Below are 17,735 nucleotides of genomic sequence, written 5' to 3'. Positions count from 1 at the left end.
AGCAAGCTTAGTTTCTTATGTAGATAAAGTATTTTGCCGGCCGACAAAATAGGAAATCACTCAGGAAAATTGCTAGCATTGTTCAGACAAGCATAGAGTTGTTTCAGCCAAACGCGAACCAGAAATACTCGGTCGACAACAGCATCTTCGTTGGATGTTTCAATTTTCACTGTCGCGTAAAACTGCGGCTCTAGCGTAGACTGGCATCATGCGAAACAGGCAATGCCTTTTAAGGTGATTCTATTTTTTATGACGTGACCTCAGGTACTGACGTGACACGATGTAGTTTGACCGGAAGACCAATAAGCAGAGCCCCTATGAACACTATCTGAACAACACGTGAAAATGGGCCAATATCGCTCAGGTCATTGGGGTCTCCAGCAAGCGGTAATTGTGAAATCATTTGTGGCCATCTCGTTCAAGCCTTTTCCAGCATTGGGAGACTCCTGGCCGTTTTGACGTGCCTGGCAGGACGCCCGACCCTAGCACAGCAATTAGGTCGCAAAATGCTACTTGCCTAGAGCATTATCTTCCTGAATGAACCTATTGCCACGTTGTAGTGGTGGTCAAGAACACAGCAGCGAAACTGTGACGGCTTAAACTAATTCTTGATTGACCAAACTTCTGTCCCTAAAAGCAAGCGACATTGAAAGATCAACGATAGTGGTGAACGCAGTAGGCGATCGTCGAAAGTTTTATCTGCGTGTCAAGCACACATGTTTTTATACAATGCTTTCGGAAGGCTCCAGCGTAATCGCTGGTACCAGCGTGCCTTCTAGAAACTCCTACAGAATTCGCGTCCCGCATACAATCAGATTACACAAGGTCTGCTAACAACACATCAAGTATAGAGCCTTCGATAAAAATTGAGAAACATGAGATATATGCAGGCGCGTCCTTGGCGGAGCGCTAGCGTTGAACGTTTGTTAGCAGGTGAAAAGCAGTCATCTGAGAAAAAGAAACTCGTAACTGTCGATGTTGGGGGAATGTCCCAACCGGAGTGCAGCAGCGAGAGCGGCGATGAGCGATAGTCGCTGCTCGGAACAGTTGCAGATCCATGTGATGACTCTGCTACAGCTCCTTGGGCGCTGTAGCCACGCAGCGCGTCGCTGTAGGACAGGCTAGGTTGAGCGCTAGCAGACGAGCCCGGAGCGGCTGTGTGCGTATAGTAAATCTATGAAGCCTGTTTGTAGAATAAGGCGCACCCGCCTCGGTTGCTCAGTGGCTATGGTGTTGGGCTGCTGAGCACGAGGTCGCGCGATCGAATCTCGGCCATCGTGGCCGCATTTCGATGGCGGCGAAATGCGCAAACGCATGTGTACTTAAATTTAGGCGCACGTTAAAGAACCCCAGCTGGCTGAAATTTTCCGTTTTCCGAAGTCCTCCGCTACGGCGTGCCTCATAATCAGAAACTGGTTTTGCACGTAAAATCTCATCATTAATTATATATATATATATATATATATATATATATATATATATATATATATATATGTGTGTGTGTGTGTGTGTGTGTGTGTGTGTGTGTGTGTGTGTGTGTGTGTGTGTGTGTGTGTGTAAGGTGCAACCGTAACATATTCTAACCAGTGTACACGTGGTGAATATGCTTTTCTCGAGCCACAACCGTGGTTGTCTGGGAGGCACGCTGCAACTGGCGTGGAAGGAGTGCTGAGGTGCATCGCCTTTGGCATCCTACGGATCTTTAAGCTATCTCTAACTTACTTCTGCAAGTGTCAGTTGAAACAAGCATCCAGTCATCTGTAACGTGTACAAGAAAAATCACCGCCCAAACACTCCGTACAGATGGTTAACCAGGGAAGCTAAAACGTGCGGCCCCGGTGTTTATTAATGGGTTCATCGCGTCGACGACTTGGTAGGCTGTCGGGTCCTTGTTACTCAGTCCCTGCTTGCGCTCGGCTGCATAAGCCTGTTCTTTTACCAGTGCTACACCATCGGAACAGCGTATAGACGTGCTCGTTCCCGGTTCTGCTCGCGGGTTGCCTGTTCCTCAGGAGTACGTATGGCGTGTAGTCTACCGAGCCTCCTGTGCGGCGACAGCCGCAACACACATTTGGCGAGCTGTGTCGTCGATGTTGGGGGAATGTTCCATCAGGGCACGGACTGCAGCAGCGAGAGTGGCGATGAGTGCTTCGCTAGGGTTGCTGCTTGGAACAGTTGCAGGTCAATGTGTTGGCTCTGCTAGAGCCCTTTGGGTGCTGTGGCCACGCAGGGCGTCGCTGTAGGACAGGCAAGGTTTGAGCGCTCGCAGACGAGCGGGGAGCGGCTGTGTGCGTCTTAGGAATCTTGCGTGATGCGGCGCGGGCTCTGGCCAACTCGAACGCCTTACTGCGCGTAAGCGGCCGCTGGATGGACGACAGCAGTACGACCGTTTTCCTCTCTAGCTGCAACTCGGGAGAGCGCGGAGCAGTCGACGCATTGCGGCCGCTGCACTTCACGCAACGTGGTCGCTGCGCGGTGCAATCTCAAGTTCCGTGCGAACCACCGCAGCAGAGGCAGCGGACGTCGCGCGAGCAGCTAGGGCCGGCGTGGCCAAACACGCGGCAGTGGTCGCATTGAGTTGACCGGGGCAGTCCAGCGCGAACGGGACGTCGTTGTTGTAAAAGCAACGCACTGGTAGGGACAGCGCTGCCGGCGAAGGTAACGCTCACGTTAGCACCGCTACGCGAGCAAGACAGTACAGCCACGGGCACTTCTATGTTGTTCCTCACTGTGTGGACATCAATGAACTGGTCGACACCATAGATGATGCGCACACAGGAGTTGTTGCTAGGGCTTTTGCCCACACTGGAACCTTGGTGATAACGCACATTTGCAGGAGAGGCGTCAAGTCAGTTTCTCGCGCCACATCCGCAGTTACTACATTGCGGCGGAAATTGATGTGAACGCGTCTAACGCCTTGAATGCAGGAGAGATGGCCGGCGATGACGTTTCTCGAGAAGGCGAGGAAGGTGGCTTTACGACCGATGGGGCGGTACGATAGGGTGTCGGCGACATGGTCGGAGGCAATGCTGTCGTCACAGGTTGATTGGGCGAACTCCACGAACGGTGGGAAGCGGCGCTTGCTTTCGCCGGCAGTCTTCGGCTGCACTGTAGCGCCAGCCGTCAGCTCTGCGATGTCATCGCCAGTGACATTAGATGGAGTGTGGTGCCCAGGACAATTGCCTACGTGTGTGGCTGGGCTGAGTGCTGTCGGGAAAGCGGATTCATTTGTACCAGCAGCGGGCGACGAGGTCGACTACCGCTCATTGTCAGATTCGGTGACAGGGTCCGCAAACTGCTTCCCAACAATTGAGGTGGAAACAGCGATCGCCCCAGCACGAGCGCGTGAGGAAGGCGATCCCTCTCGAACTCGGCCTGGCGGGCGAAGCAGAGCAGCAGCGGAAGCATGGCGAAGTAAGCGGAGGTAAGCGCACGAGAGCATGGCGAAAATTGGAGGACGCTGAAGCGTTGCCTTCAAGAGTGGAACGCGACAGCGTTCCTGTCGACCCGCCAAGGGGTGTAAGACAATGCGCTACGGCGCAGCGATCACTTACGATGTGCCCCGCATCGAACTTTGCGCCCACCTATCACGCGGTGAGCGTCGAGCAACGCAGCGTTCGGCGCGGCAACGAAACGTGCGCCTGAGCAAACGGAACGAACCAAAGAACTCGGTGTCTCGGTGGAGGAAACGATCTACGCCAGCCAAACGTCGTGATCGGCACGGGCAGAGAAATAGATAGATAGTAATTTAAAGAAAGGAACGGCGCTTGATTCTGCAACCCGTGTGGGAGCATGGCGAAGCGTCGTCAGGGGAGAGGGAGTCGGGGCTGCGACGCGCCTGGCACCGTCCCCGCACAGCCCCAATGCGCGCGTGGCGCGCCACCTGTCGGGGCAACGCCATACATTGAAAGGAGCGGTCTTCTGTGTTTGCCGCAAGATGGATCTGCGTGTGCGGTAAGCGCAGAATAAATGTAGCGGAAACGTACTTCGCTACTCGTGTAACTGCGACTTCTGTAAGTTACATGCTCATAATTACCGATATACACCGCAGTATAACTTTCTACGGCACGTTTCTAAGGCAACACCGCATTCACTAGGGGCGCTTTTGTACCGCTTTCAAGCATCGAACTCGTGGCTGAGTGGTAGCGTCTCACATTCCGGAGACCCTGGTTCGATTCCCCCCCAGCCCATCTTGGAAGATGCTTTTTATTTACGAAGTGCCTGCCGTGATTTATCGCTCACGGCCAACGCCGCAGACGCCGACGACACCGGCTTTTCTGCGACACGAGCTCCTTAACCCTATCGCGTCAAAAGGGTGAGGAGGAGAGCACAGTGCCGCACGAGACGTTCTCCAAGGTGGCGGTCACGTATGCGGTGAGCGCGTCCATCTGATACCGTACGAGGAAACAAAGCGCTGGTGTCGGCTTCGGACCTACGGACCTACTGGCGTCTGTGCCTCCTCCAGTACAAAATGTGCGCCGCGCGAGCTACACGTTACCGCCTTACCGCGCTCACTTTCATTATCAACAACGAGCAATGCAACAGGTGGAGATGCTTCATCTGCCTATGACGCTAAACTAGCCGCCCGAGCAGAGGCACAGCGCTGCCGCCATGAGACCCATCTCGTTCAGAGACGAATTCAGCGCCACCATCTATAGTGAATTCAAAAAAGCTAAACAGCTGCACTCAATATTTGCATTACAGGATATCGTAATCATCGGCGATTTTTTTTCTTCGTTTCAGCATGGTTTTCTAAAAGACTATTTCCAATATTCTCAAAATGCTAAACACTGCATATTCCACGGCTCTATTTGAAAGAATGTAAATTTGAGAAGTTTTCGCAAGCATTGCGTGTTTGTTTCTAACATGCTACATATAGGCCTGCATTTTACTGGGCCAATAAAATTTAGTATACGTTATAAAAAATACGACAGGACCTTCCTCTTCTAGAGTGGTTGATGAGCGCAAGGTTATGCGTGCATATGCGCAAGCCCGTCGAAGGTAAGCATTTGCGCTATTACAAACGTGGCAGCATTTGGCTGGCGTGCACAATGCTTAAATTTATGTGCAAATTAGCCATATAAGCTATATGTGCAAATAAGCCATAAATAAGCCAATAGAAGTCGGTGGTAACTCCGTTAGACAGGATACCAGGAAGCTATCGCAGGAGACGAAAGATCTGATCAAGAAACGCCACTGCATGAAAGCCTCTAAACCTACAGCTAGAACAGAACTGGGATAAATTTCAAAGTTAATCAACAAGTGTGAGACACCTGACATAAGGACGTATAATATGGATAGAATTGAACATGCTCTCAGGAATGGAAGGAGCCTAATAGCAGTGAAGAATAAACAAGGACTAGGCAAGAATCAGATGTATGAGTGAAGAGGCAAAGCCGGCAATATAATTACGGATATTGATAAAATAGTTCAAGTGGCTGAGGAGTTCTATAGAGATTTAAACCGTACCAGTGGCACCCACGACGATAATGGAGGAGAGAATACTCTAGAGGAATTTGAAACCCCGCAAGTAACACCAGAAGAAGTAAAGAAAGCGTTGGGAGCTATGCAAAGGGGGAAGGCAGCTGGGGAGGATCAGGTAATAGCAGATTTGTTGAAGGACGGTGGGCAGATTGTTCTATTAAAACTGGCTACCCTGTATATGCAACGCCTCATGACCTCGAACGTACCGGAATCTTGGAAGAACGCTAACATAATCCTAATCCATAAAAAAGGGGACGCCAAGGACTTGAAAAATTATAGAGCGATAAACTTCCTGTTCGTTGCCTACAGAGTGTTTACTAAGTTAATCGCAAATAGAACCACGAACACCTTAGACTTCTGTTAACCAAAGGACCAGCCAGAATTCCGTAAAGGCTACTCAATAATGCACATATTCTCACTATCAATCAGGGGATAGAGAAATGTGCGGAATATAACCAACTCCTATATATAGTTTCATTGATTACGAGAAAGCGTTGGATTTAGTCGAAACCTCAGCAGTCATGCAGACATTATGGATTCAGGGTATAGACGAGCCGTATGTAAAAATACTCAAAGATATGTATAGCGGCTCCACAGCCACCATAGTCCTCCATAAAGAAAGCAACAAAATCCCAATAAAGAAAGGCGTCAGGCAGGGAGATATGATCTCCCCAATGCTATATACAGCGTGTGTACAGGAGGTATAGAGAGACCTGGATTGGGAAGAATTGGAGATAAGAGTTAATCAAAAATACTTTAGTTAATTGCAATTCGCTGATGATATTGCCTTGGTTAGTAACTCAGGGGACCAATTGCAATTCATGCTCACTGACCTGGAGAGGCAAAGCAGAAGGGTGGGTCTAAAAGTTAATCTGAAAAAATTGAAGTAATATTTAGCAATCTCGGAAGAGAACAGCAGTTTACGATAGGTAGCCAGGCACTGGAAGTGATAAAGGGATACATCTACTTAGAGCAGGTAGTGACCGCGGATCCGCATCATGACACTGAAATAATTAGAAGAATAAAAATGGGCTGGGGTGCGTTTGTCAGGCATTCTCAGATCATGGACAGCAGGTTGCCGTTATCCCTCAAGAGAAAAGTGTATAACAGCTGTGTCTTACCATTACACACGTACGGGGCAGAAACCTGGATGCTTGCGAAACGGGTTCTACTTAAATTTAGGACGACGCCACGAGCTATGGAAAGAAGAATGATCGGTGCAACGTTAAGGGGACAAGAAAAGGGCGCATTGGGTGAGGGAACAGACGGGAGTTAATGACACCTTTATTTAATCAAGAAGAAGAAATGGCCATGGGCAGGACATGTAATGAACAGGGAAGATAACCGATGCTTATTAAGGGTTACGGACTGGATTCCAAGGAAGAGAAGCGTACCAGGGGGTGGCAGGAAGTTCGGTGGGCGGATGAAATAAAGAAGGTTGCAGGGACAACATGGCCCCAATTAGTACATGCCCGGGGAAGTTGGAGAAGTATGGGAGAGGCCTTTGCCCTGCAGTAGGCGTAGCCAGGCTGATGATGATGATGAGGATGGTGAAGCTATATTTTGTGCTAATATGTCAGTTTTCTAAAGAAAAAGTTATTTCCTTCATTTTATCAGTCACTTATATGCAATTATTTCATGCAGAATTACTATGGCTAAAAGTGTTATATAAGCAGTCTAGATTTCGCCTGTTTAACGCTCGCATCGCAACTTCCGCTGGCGTGTTAGTAAAACATACTGTGATCAAAAAAGGTACTCACAACGTAAAGAATAAACGCCATCAGAATGGCCGTAACGACGATCCGTATTTTGGTCCCAAGTACAACATTTTGTAGCAAGCCGCGCTTTACCTGCAAGAAAACGAGAAGAGCACCTGCGTGATTCATGGTCGTTAGTGCAATGCTCTCATGTAGACTTGGTGCGTAAGACCGAAGTGAAGCATTATTGTCTGCTAGCAAAATTTTCGTTCCTGTGATCGCCAGTGGTCTGCCTAGGTATACTTTTATTATATATATATATATATATATATATATATATATATATATATATATATATATATATATATATATATATATATATATATATATATATATATATATATATATATTTAAATATATATAGCGCTTTGTCGAATATGTTCTACTGATTACGTTCGTCTACCTTAATGAGCCGTGTCCCCTATAGCCGTTTCATCCAATCCACCTCTTTCCGACGCCGATTTCATCATGTCGCAGACACTACCGTCCTCCTGTCGCAGAACGTCACATTCCCACAGACGGTTGTCCGTATAAAAGACAATGGCACCGGTCTCCCTGTGGTGAATGTAGACAGCGGCCCTAAAGTGCTGCCTTAGGGCATATCTCTTAAAGTTTGGCCCCCGCTTGCGACTATCATGCTTGGAGCTTCACTAGAGATATTGAGCCACCTATTCCTGTTGGTTCTGGCCCTATAACCCGAGTATTAGAACCTTTCACGACAATGATCCTTACTTACCTTCCTGCCATGCGGACGCACTTCACTGTCTTTTCGCCTCGTACCGGGACATATTAAATTTTGATGACGAGCCACAGGATCAAACCTCAGTTGTGAAGCACAGGATACAAACCGGCAATTTCAGACCAATTCACGAACGGCCCTACCGCGTCTCCCCTACTGTGCGCCAAGACATACAGAAGAAAGTCGACAAGATGCTTGCCGGAGATATTGTTACGTAGGAAGACGCAGACGAAAACCTATGTACAATTATATTTACAAGGAAATCCGCCGCACTGCACCAAGAGGCAACAGCCCGCGCTAGCCTCTAATCGTCGTCGTCTTCTTCACCCTGGTCGCCTTTTTTTCAACGCAAATAGTGTTCCGTAGCACTACCCCCGGCGGCAAAAGCGCCCTCCCGGAGCGACTAAAGGCCGGACTCGGAAGCAGTGTAGTAGGCCTTGAGCCTACTGACATGCACATCACTTGATGGCAGAGTAGAGGATGTGGTTGAACGCACAGGAGCAATTTCGTACGTCATAGGCTTCTACTTGCGCAGCACTCGGTAGGACCCTGTGTATCCCGAAAGGAGCTTCTGTGAAAGTCCGACGTGACAACAGGGCGACCACAGGAGCACGAGCGCACCAGGCGAAAACTGTACGCCATGGTGGCGCGCGTTGTACTGACGCTGCTGAGTGGTTTCCGAGGCCGTCAGTCGAGTACGGGTAAGCTGGAGTGCATGGTCGGCGAGGGTGATGGCGTCGCGCGCATACTAGCTTGTTGAGATCGCAGTAGGAGGAAGTGCCGTGTCAAGGGGCAATGTCAGTTCGAGATCGTACAGCAGATAAAATGGAGAAAATCCGGCGGTGTAATGCCGGGAAGATTTATATGCAAATGTGACGTAAGGAAGGGGAATGTCCCAGTCGTGGTGGTCCTTGAAAACGTACTTGGACAGCATATCGGTTAGAGTACGGCTTAACCGCTCTTTCAGGCCATTGCTTTGAGGATGGTATGAGGTAGTCAGCTTGTGTTGAATGGAGCAGGAAGGCACTATGTCGGCGATAACATTCCAGAGGATGTTACGACCACGGTCAGTAAGCAGCTGTCGCGGGGCGCCATAAAGATAATGTCACGCAAGAGAAAGTCCGCGACGTCGGTGGCGCAACTGGTAGGGAGAGCCCGCGTGATAGCGTATCGGGTGACATAATCAGTTGCGACGGCTACCCATTTGTTCCCAGAGGATTATGTGGCAAAGGGACCAAGGAGTTCTAGTCCAACACCACAGAATGGTTCCACAGGGACGGAGATCGGCTGGAGATGACAGAGGGTAGCACCTGAGGTGTTTTCCGGCGCTGCCAGGAATCACAGGCAGCAACATAGCGTCCGACGACGCGAGCGAGACCAGGCCAATAGAAGCGGTGGCAGACGCGGTCGTACGTGAGGATTACCCCAAGATGTCCTGCAGTGGGTGCGTCATACATCTCAAGGAGCACAGTCTGTCGTAGATGTTTTGGCTCGACAAGAAGAAGATCAGATCCATCAGGGAGGAAGTTCCTTCGGTACAGAATTCCACCCTGGAGGACATATCGGCGGACGGATGCGTCGGTAGGTCTAGAGCGCAGACACTCGATGAATGCTCGCAGCAATAGGACTCAGTACTGCGCATCGGCGATTTTAGCGAAGGCAGACACAGAGAAAATGCCGTTGGTGGTACTACTGTCGGTGTCATCAGGCTCGTCTACCGGGTAGCGAGACAGGCAGTCATCGTCCTTGTGTAGTCAGCCAGATTTGTAGGTGACAGAGTACGAATATTCTTGGAGCCGTAAGGCCCAGCGACCAAGTCTTCCTGTAGGATCTTTCAGTAAGCATATCCAGCAAAGCGCGTGATGGTCTGTGACAACGGGAAAGGGTCGGCCATACACGTATGGAGGGAACTTCGCAACCACCCATACTAGGGCAAGACGCTCACGCTGAGTGATGGAATAGTTGCGCTGCGCGAGTGACATCAGCCTGCTGGCGTGAGCGATAACACGCTGGTGGCCGCGCTGGCGTTGTGCCAGTACTGCGCCAATTCCATGACCACTGGCATCAGGACGGACTTCGGTAGGCGCAGAAGGATTGAAATGGGCCAGAACGGGAGGCGTTGTGAGAAGGTCGATTAGATGCGAAAATGCGGAGGCCTCGTTATCATCATCATCATTATCATCATCATCATCATCAGCCTGGTTACGCCCACTGCAGGGCAAAGGCCTCTCCCATATTTCTCCAACAACCCCGGTCATGTACTAATTGTGGCCATGCCGTCCCTGCAAATTTCTTAATCTCATCCGCCCACCTAACTTTCTGCCGTCCCCTGCTACGCTTCCCTTCCCTTGGAATCCAGTCCGTAACCCTCAATGACCATCGGTTATCTTCCCTCCTCATTACATGTCCTGCCCATGCCCATTTCTTTTTCTTGATTTCAACTAAGATGTCATTTACTCGCGTTTGTTCCCTCACCCAATCTGCTTTTTTATTATCCCTTAACGTTACACCTATCATTCTTCTTTCCATAGCTCGTTGCGTCGTCCTCAATTTGAGTAGAACCCTTTTCGTAAGCCTCCAGGTTTCTGGCCCGTAGATGAGTACTGGTAAGACACAGCTATTATACACTTTTCTCTTGAGGGATAATGGCAACCTGCTGTTCATGATCTGAGAATACCTGCCAAACGCACCCCAGCCCATTCTTATTCTTCTGATTATTTCTGTCTCATGATCCGGATCCGGAGTCACTACCTGCCCTAAGTAGATGTATTCCATTACGACTTCCAGTGCCTCGCTGCCTATTGTAAACTGCTGTTGTCTTCCGAGGCTGTTAAACATTACTTTAGTTTTCTGCAGATTAATTTTTAGACCCACTCTTCTGCTTTGCCTCTCCAGGTCAGTGAGCATGCATTGCAGTTGGTCCCCTGAGTTACTAAGCAGGGCAATATCATCAGCGAATCGCAAGTTACTAAGGTATTCTCCATTAACTTTTATCCCCATTTCTTCCCAATCCAGGTCTCTGAATACCTCCTATAAACACGTTGTGAATAGCATTGGAGAGATCGTATCTCCCTGCCTGACGCCTTTCTTTATTGGGATTTTGTTGCTTTCTTTATGGAGGACTACGGTGGCTGTGGAGCCGCTATAGATATTTTTCAGTATTTTTACATATGGCTCGTCTACACCCTGATTCCGTAATGCCTCCATGACTGCTGAGGTTTCGACAGAATCAAATGCTTTCTCGTAATCAATGAAAGCTATATATAAGGGTTGGTTATATTCCGCAGATTTCTCTATCACCTGATTGATAGTGTGAATATGATCTGTTGTTGAGTAGCCTTTACGGAATCCTGCCTGGTCCTTTGCTTGACAGAAGTATAAGGTGTTCCTGATTCTATTTGCGATTACCTTAGTAAATAGTTTGTAGGCAACGGACAGTAAGCTGATCGGTCTATAATTTTTCAAGTCTTTGGCGTCCCCTTTCTTATGGATTAGGATTATGTTAGCGTTTTTCCAAAATTCCGGTACGCTCGACGTTATGAGGCAAGGCGTATACAGGGTGGCCAGTTTCTCTAGAACAATCTGCCCACCATCCTTCAATAAATCTGCTGTTATCTGATCCTCTCCAGCTGCCTTCCCCCTTTGCATATCTCCCAAGGCTTTCTTTACTCCTTCCGGCGTTACCTGTGGGATTTCGAATTCCTCTAGAATATTTTCTCTTTCATTATCGTCGTGGGTGGCACTGGTACTGTATAAATCTCTATAAAACTCCTCAGCCACTTGTACTATCTCATCCATATTAGTAATGATATTGCCGGCTTTGTCTCTTAACGCATACATCTGATTCTTGCCAATGCCTAGTTTCTTCTTCACTGTTTTTAGGCTTCCTCCGTTCCTGAGAGCATGTTCAATTCTATCCATATTATACTTCCTTATGTCAGGTGTCTTACGCTTGTTGATTAACTTCGAAAGTTCTGCCAGTTCTATTCTAGCTGTAGGGTTAGAGGCTTTCATACATTGGCGTTTCTTGATGAGATCTTTCGTCTCCTGCGATAGTTTAGTGTTATCCTGCCTAACGGAGTTACCACCGATTTCCATTGCAGTCTCCTTAATGATGTCCACAAGATTGTCGTTCATTGCTTCGACACTAAGGTCCTCTTCCTGAGTTAAAGCCGAATACCTGTTCTGAAGCTTGATCTGGAATTCCTCTATTTTCCCTCTTACCGCTAACTCATTGATCAGCTTCTTATGTACCAGTTTCTTCCGTTCCCTTCTCAGGTCTAGGCTAATTCGAGTTCTTACCATCCTGTGGTCACTGCATCGCACCTTGCCGAGCACGTCCACATCTTTTATGATGCCAGGGTTAGCGCAGAGTATGAAGTCTATTTGATTTCTAGTCTCGCCGTTCGGGCCCCTCCACGTCCACTTTCGGCTATCCCGCTTGCGGAAGAAGGTATTCATTATCCTCATATCATTCTGTTCCGCAAACTCTACTAATAACTCCCCCCTGATATTCCTAGTGCCTATGCCTTATTCCCCCACTGCTTTGTCTCCAGCCTGCTTTTTGCCTACCTTGCCATTAAAGTCACCCATTAGTATACTGTATTTAGTTTTCACTCTACCCATCGCCGATTCCACGTCTTCATAGAAGCTTTCGACTTCCTGGTCATCATGACTGGATGTAGGGGCGTAGACCTGTACAATCTTCATTTTGTACCTCTTATTAAGTTTCACCACAAGACCTGCCACCCTCTCGTTAATGCTATATAATTCCTGTATGTTACCAGCTATATTCTTATTAATCAGGAATCCGACGCCTAGTTCCCTTCTCTCTGCTAAGCCCCGGTAGCACAGGACGTGCCCGCTTTTTAGCACTGTATATGCTTCTTTTGGCCTCATAACTTCACTGAGCCCTATTATATCCCATTTACTGCCCTCTAATTCCTCCAATAGCACTGCTAGACTCGCCTCACTAGATAACGTTCTAGCGTTAAACGTTGCCAGGTTCATATTCCAATGGCGGCCTGTCCGGAGCCAGTGATTCTTAGCACCCTCTGCAGCGTCGCAGGTCTGACCGCCGCCGTGGTCAGTTGCTTCGCAGCTGCTGGGGACTGAGGGCCGGGGTTTGATTGTGTTGTTCATATAGGAGGTTGTGGCCAAGTACTGCACCAGGGTGGCCAATCCTGCTCTGGTGAGGGAGTGCGTTAGCGGTTCTGGTCACCGGTATCAGGCCACACTCCAGGCCTGTTTATGCAATTTTATCAACACGCGGATTTTTTTTTTCTTTTTTTTTTATTAATCCGGTGGAAAATTGCCGGCCCCGGGATTCGAACCACGGACCTCTTGCACGCGAGGCGGGTGTTCTACCTCTACGCCACCGCCGCACTCAATTTGCCTGCACTCTGCCTCGTTATCGCCCCACTGGAAAGGGGTGTCTTTCTTCAAAAGCTCGGTTAGTGGTCGTGCTATGGCCGCGAAATTTTTCACGAAACGGCGAAAATACGAACAAAGGCCGATGAAGCTGCGCGCATCCTTGACACACTTTGCAACAGGGAAGTGCGTAACTCCCTATATCAAAATTTGTATGATTCGATGGGATCTTCTGTCAAAGTTGTATGGTTCTCATTTGAACCCACATAATCATATTTCATTTTCGTACCGATATACGTGTCTTTTCTCAAAGTCCAATTAAAGGCATGTTTTCCAAATGCTGCACTTACACATAATATGGAATTCGAACAATTTCAATCAGTTTTCCGAATCGACCGCCACCACGCTAAACATCGTTTCTCGCCGCTCAATATTAGCTTACTTTTTATACGAAGAAATTGTCTCGTTCTACCGCACTTTTGAATTACATCACTCTCCTCGTTAATGCTTTAGGGGCTTCAATTTAGTAATAAATGAGGTGAAATAAAATCAGCTAGGATCATTCACACCGCGTGTGTTTTAATGAAGAAGTCGGTACTTACATGATAGGCTCCCCATATCCAAGCAATCGAAAGAATACAACTTGCACTATTGTATGAAATGGAAACCGCCGTAGATACAGTGCGAAGTGTGGGATCTGCGGGCCAAAAATACAATGCATTTTCTGATAAGCAATACTTTCGTTTGCCGGACAAGATGCATGACAGACTTTCATTGGTAGCAACAAATAACTTGAGCCGACTTAGAAGAGCTAAATCTTCAACAATCTCCAAACCATTGCAGTGCGAGAGACAGCTCGCAGGCTTGAGACATCTTGTAGCTTTCTTTTAGATTGATCTGCCTCAGATAACAGTGCATTCTAGAATGTAAATCAATGCTATTTACGTAAAACCAGCTTTTAGCGTTAGTGACAACTATATAACCTGTAAATTTTGTTTCTAGTCGTGTATATATCAATATATGCAACCAAATGCTCTTTTCCCAGTAACAACTAGCACCACTGGTGGCTTTGGACTCATTCGATATACGTATAGAATAAATAAACAAATCACTTTCAGTTTCAGTTGACTATTCTTTCAAGATACATAGTTGGTTTTTAATAGTGTGCAGGGGACGTTCTCAAAGTCAAACGACTGCAGCGTGAGCTTCGATTAACGAGATTGGTACAAAATAATTCATTAATACAGCAGTGTAAAATTATGCAATAGATAAGTAAATAAAAAGTGAACGATGTAGTGAAAAGGAATACATTCGATTTTTATACAAAAAGCCATAGATGAAAAGAAATCGCACATTACCAATCTAAATTGTTATAAACTACTTAATAAATGAAGTGGCCACTTTATATACAAAATAAGTTAAGACAACTATTTATACAAAATGAAACTTTTAAGTTCGTAGTGGAATACACGCAAGGATGATGATGATCTAGGAGCACGGGGGAAGTCATTCCACAATTGAATCGGTGAGAAGGAGGAAGTCATTTTGCCATAATTCCTGTTGCATTTACGTAATAGAAAGTTGTAATTATGGGCAAACCTAGTGCTATTGATATTTGTGAGCAACCTAGAATCTATTAATTGAAATGCGAGCTATTTGTTAAGTAATTTAGATAGAGTGAGAAGTAAATGAAATTTAAACGAGGCCAGAAGGAAGGATGAAGTTAGCCTGAAGGAGTGGAGCAGCACTAGAGTAAAAAATAACTGTTGGTAATACAGTAAACTCTCAGTTGTACGAACGCCGCTTTATCGAATATTTCAGAATAACGAACTTTTAAAAAATACCCGGCAGTTTTCTTATAGATTCTATGCAAAAATGTTTCACTTAAACGAATTTTGCAACAGTCATTATTTCAGTTTAACGAACTCGCTCAGAGGACCAAGGCTTCCACTGCACTGCACTGCAGGCGCAACCGATGCCGACCCTCATCAAACCGTCGCTACAGCGCCCCTGGGGCGAAGCGGTGGTGCGGAAAACGAACAGCAACGAGGCATTGCCTCAAAGATCACCCCCACAAAACGAGCAAGCGTGTAATCTCGGAGGCCAGGAACAACGTAACATCGCTGGCGCTTACGACGCCGCCAGACCAAAGCGGCGATCTGTCACACCATAAACCACGTGGTGTGTGTTTTTTTTCCGACCCGCTAGTCGTGGCATGGTGGTCTTCTCTTTCTTTCCAGTCTCGTAGGTTCCGCGTGTGCATACAAACTACCCACGTGGTGTGTTTTTCATTGATATGTGCAAAATCCATTTCACACATTTCTAACACTATCGATGCCATGTCTTTTGTTCCATGAATTGTACTTCGACCTTTTGACCCTGTATGCCATGTGTTATGTTGGTCTAGTGAATATTCAGTTTAGTGAACTTTCAGTTGACTGAACTATTTCCTTCGGTCCATCGAAGTTAACTCAAGTGAGAGTTCACTGTAGTAAGTAACAGTAATGGCCTGGTTCTGAATATGCTGTATGGAGGAGAGGTGACATTTATATGTATTTCCCCACGTAGTAAAGCCATATGTTCGGTGACAACGTATAAAAGCAAAGTATAAAAATAAGGAGTGAACAGAAAAAAAATGGACGAGATTTCATGAGAGCTCTTACACCAAAAGCAGTTTTTTTCCCAACATAAGCAATATGATTATTAAACTTCAAATTAGGGTCTAATTTTATGCCAAGGAAAGTTACACAATCGGGCGCTGGGACTAAATGATGGCCTATGGATCAATTTTGACAATCCTGCCGACTTATCTATTTATTTGAACATACATACATGTGTTCCTCCTGAGACAGCATAATGAAGGGTGTCCAACATGCACTGACGTTTATATTTGGCTTCTTTTCTCTGTGTCTTCAGATCACTCGGAGGGTAGAGGAAGCATTCGTGCTTTGAAAAGATATTATATTACGCCTTAAAAAATATTTATTGTGTATTTGTTGTTCCAAATGTTTTCTTTAGTATTATTCCACTGCCATTATTCCTGGGTGAGGCTTGTTTATGTTGCGGCTTATGTGCTTTACACTCGAGACCTCAGCCAGGACACGAAGGATGACGTATTTCCAATCATGCATCACTGCGAAATTGCAGCAAACAAACTTGGGAATTCAGACTGAAACGCGAAGCAACTACAGGGACAGCCTGGTTTAACGTTACGCTAGGGCTCCTCAAATGGTGTACCATCTGACCGCATGTGTGAGTGCACTCAAGTACGCCACAATTCATGGCATATTTGAAACCTTTAACATGCTGAGTAAGGCATCTGGTGGCATCCCGGCGGCGCCATTGTGCTGCCCGCGCTCTCACGCAAGTTTAAAGGCCCGCAAATCTGTGGCACAATTTGCTAAAAAGAGATGAGCTTGCGTTCACAAAACCACGGACGGTAAAGCGGCGATATGGAGCATCGCTTGCATCATTACTACAAAATATTGCAGCAACTCTCTGGGTGGCCTTTGTTGAGGTAACTTCACTATCTAATTTTCGCCAGAAGAGCCTGACCACATTTTTGTCAAGGGTGCCAACAACCTTTATAAAAAATTAAATAATGTATAGTCGCACCCACAGACAGACCACTCTCCGCGGATTTTACACCCTTACGCTCGAGGAGTGCGTAGCCTGTAGTCACGAATAAATGGTACATAACTTAAAGAATAATTTCAATCGGCATCTTGCCTTTGCTTTACTATACACGCACAAATAAGGTACACTTGCACTTACGAAACACAGTCGAATAACGGGAAAGATGGGCTGATGTCCATCTACTTCACTGTTTTACTGCCTTTTTTGTTCCTATGAATGGCAGTAATATTGATGTTGATATTAAGTAAGGAAGAATATTTAGCCTCGGGAGCAGCACATTCTTACAGATGCACCCAATTAGACATCTACCTTCGTGCGAACGGCACTTTCATTGCTCCGTAGACAACCAAGAAAATTTGTATACGGTCAAAACAATATGATTTTTGAAAGAAATGGGCAAAATAAAGAAAGACTTGCTGTTTAGGGCGCTTTAGTTCATTTGAAAACACCGGTAATGTCAATCAGTATCGTTTCACTGCACATAGAATATGATACATCTGCATTATAAATGTAGCAGGAGGTCAATGGTCCAAGAATGAAGCAGCTCAATGTGACACCTCCAAGAACATAGAGCTCAATCATTTATTGAATGCAGCGTCAATGGCAAAATAATAAGAAACAACAACTTTTCAATGCTACGTGAGCAATACAAAAATGCACAAGCTGAAAGAAAGCGCTGAGGCTGTGCTTCAGTATTTAAATAGTTCTATGCTTCTTAACGCAAGTTGGTAATGAGTTGCGAAAGTCAT

The 17,735-nt window shown here is 46.6% G+C and overlaps 1 protein-coding gene across 5 annotated transcripts in view; it reads right to left on the bottom strand.

The window, feature by feature from the left end:
- The window catches only part of LOC135910207 (uncharacterized), a 135,554-nt gene that overhangs the window by 84,226 nt on the left and 33,593 nt on the right, over positions 1–17,735 (bottom strand). For all 5 annotated transcript variants that reach the window (XM_065442257.1, XM_065442260.1, XM_065442259.1 and 2 more), the window contains exons 4-5: positions 13,953–14,047; positions 7,245–7,334 (exon numbers count right to left, since the gene is read on the bottom strand). In XM_065442257.1, the coding sequence (XP_065298329.1) occupies positions 7,245–7,334; positions 13,953–14,047 (185 nt within the window). The remainder of the gene's footprint in view (positions 1–7,244; positions 7,335–13,952; positions 14,048–17,735) is intronic.

Source organism: Dermacentor albipictus, chromosome 10 (assembly GCF_038994185.2).
Source record: "Dermacentor albipictus isolate Rhodes 1998 colony chromosome 10, USDA_Dalb.pri_finalv2, whole genome shotgun sequence".
In the NCBI taxonomy this organism is placed as follows: Eukaryota; Metazoa; Arthropoda; class Arachnida; order Ixodida; family Ixodidae; genus Dermacentor; species Dermacentor albipictus.
This window is presented reverse-complemented; position numbering and strand designations above follow the sequence as displayed.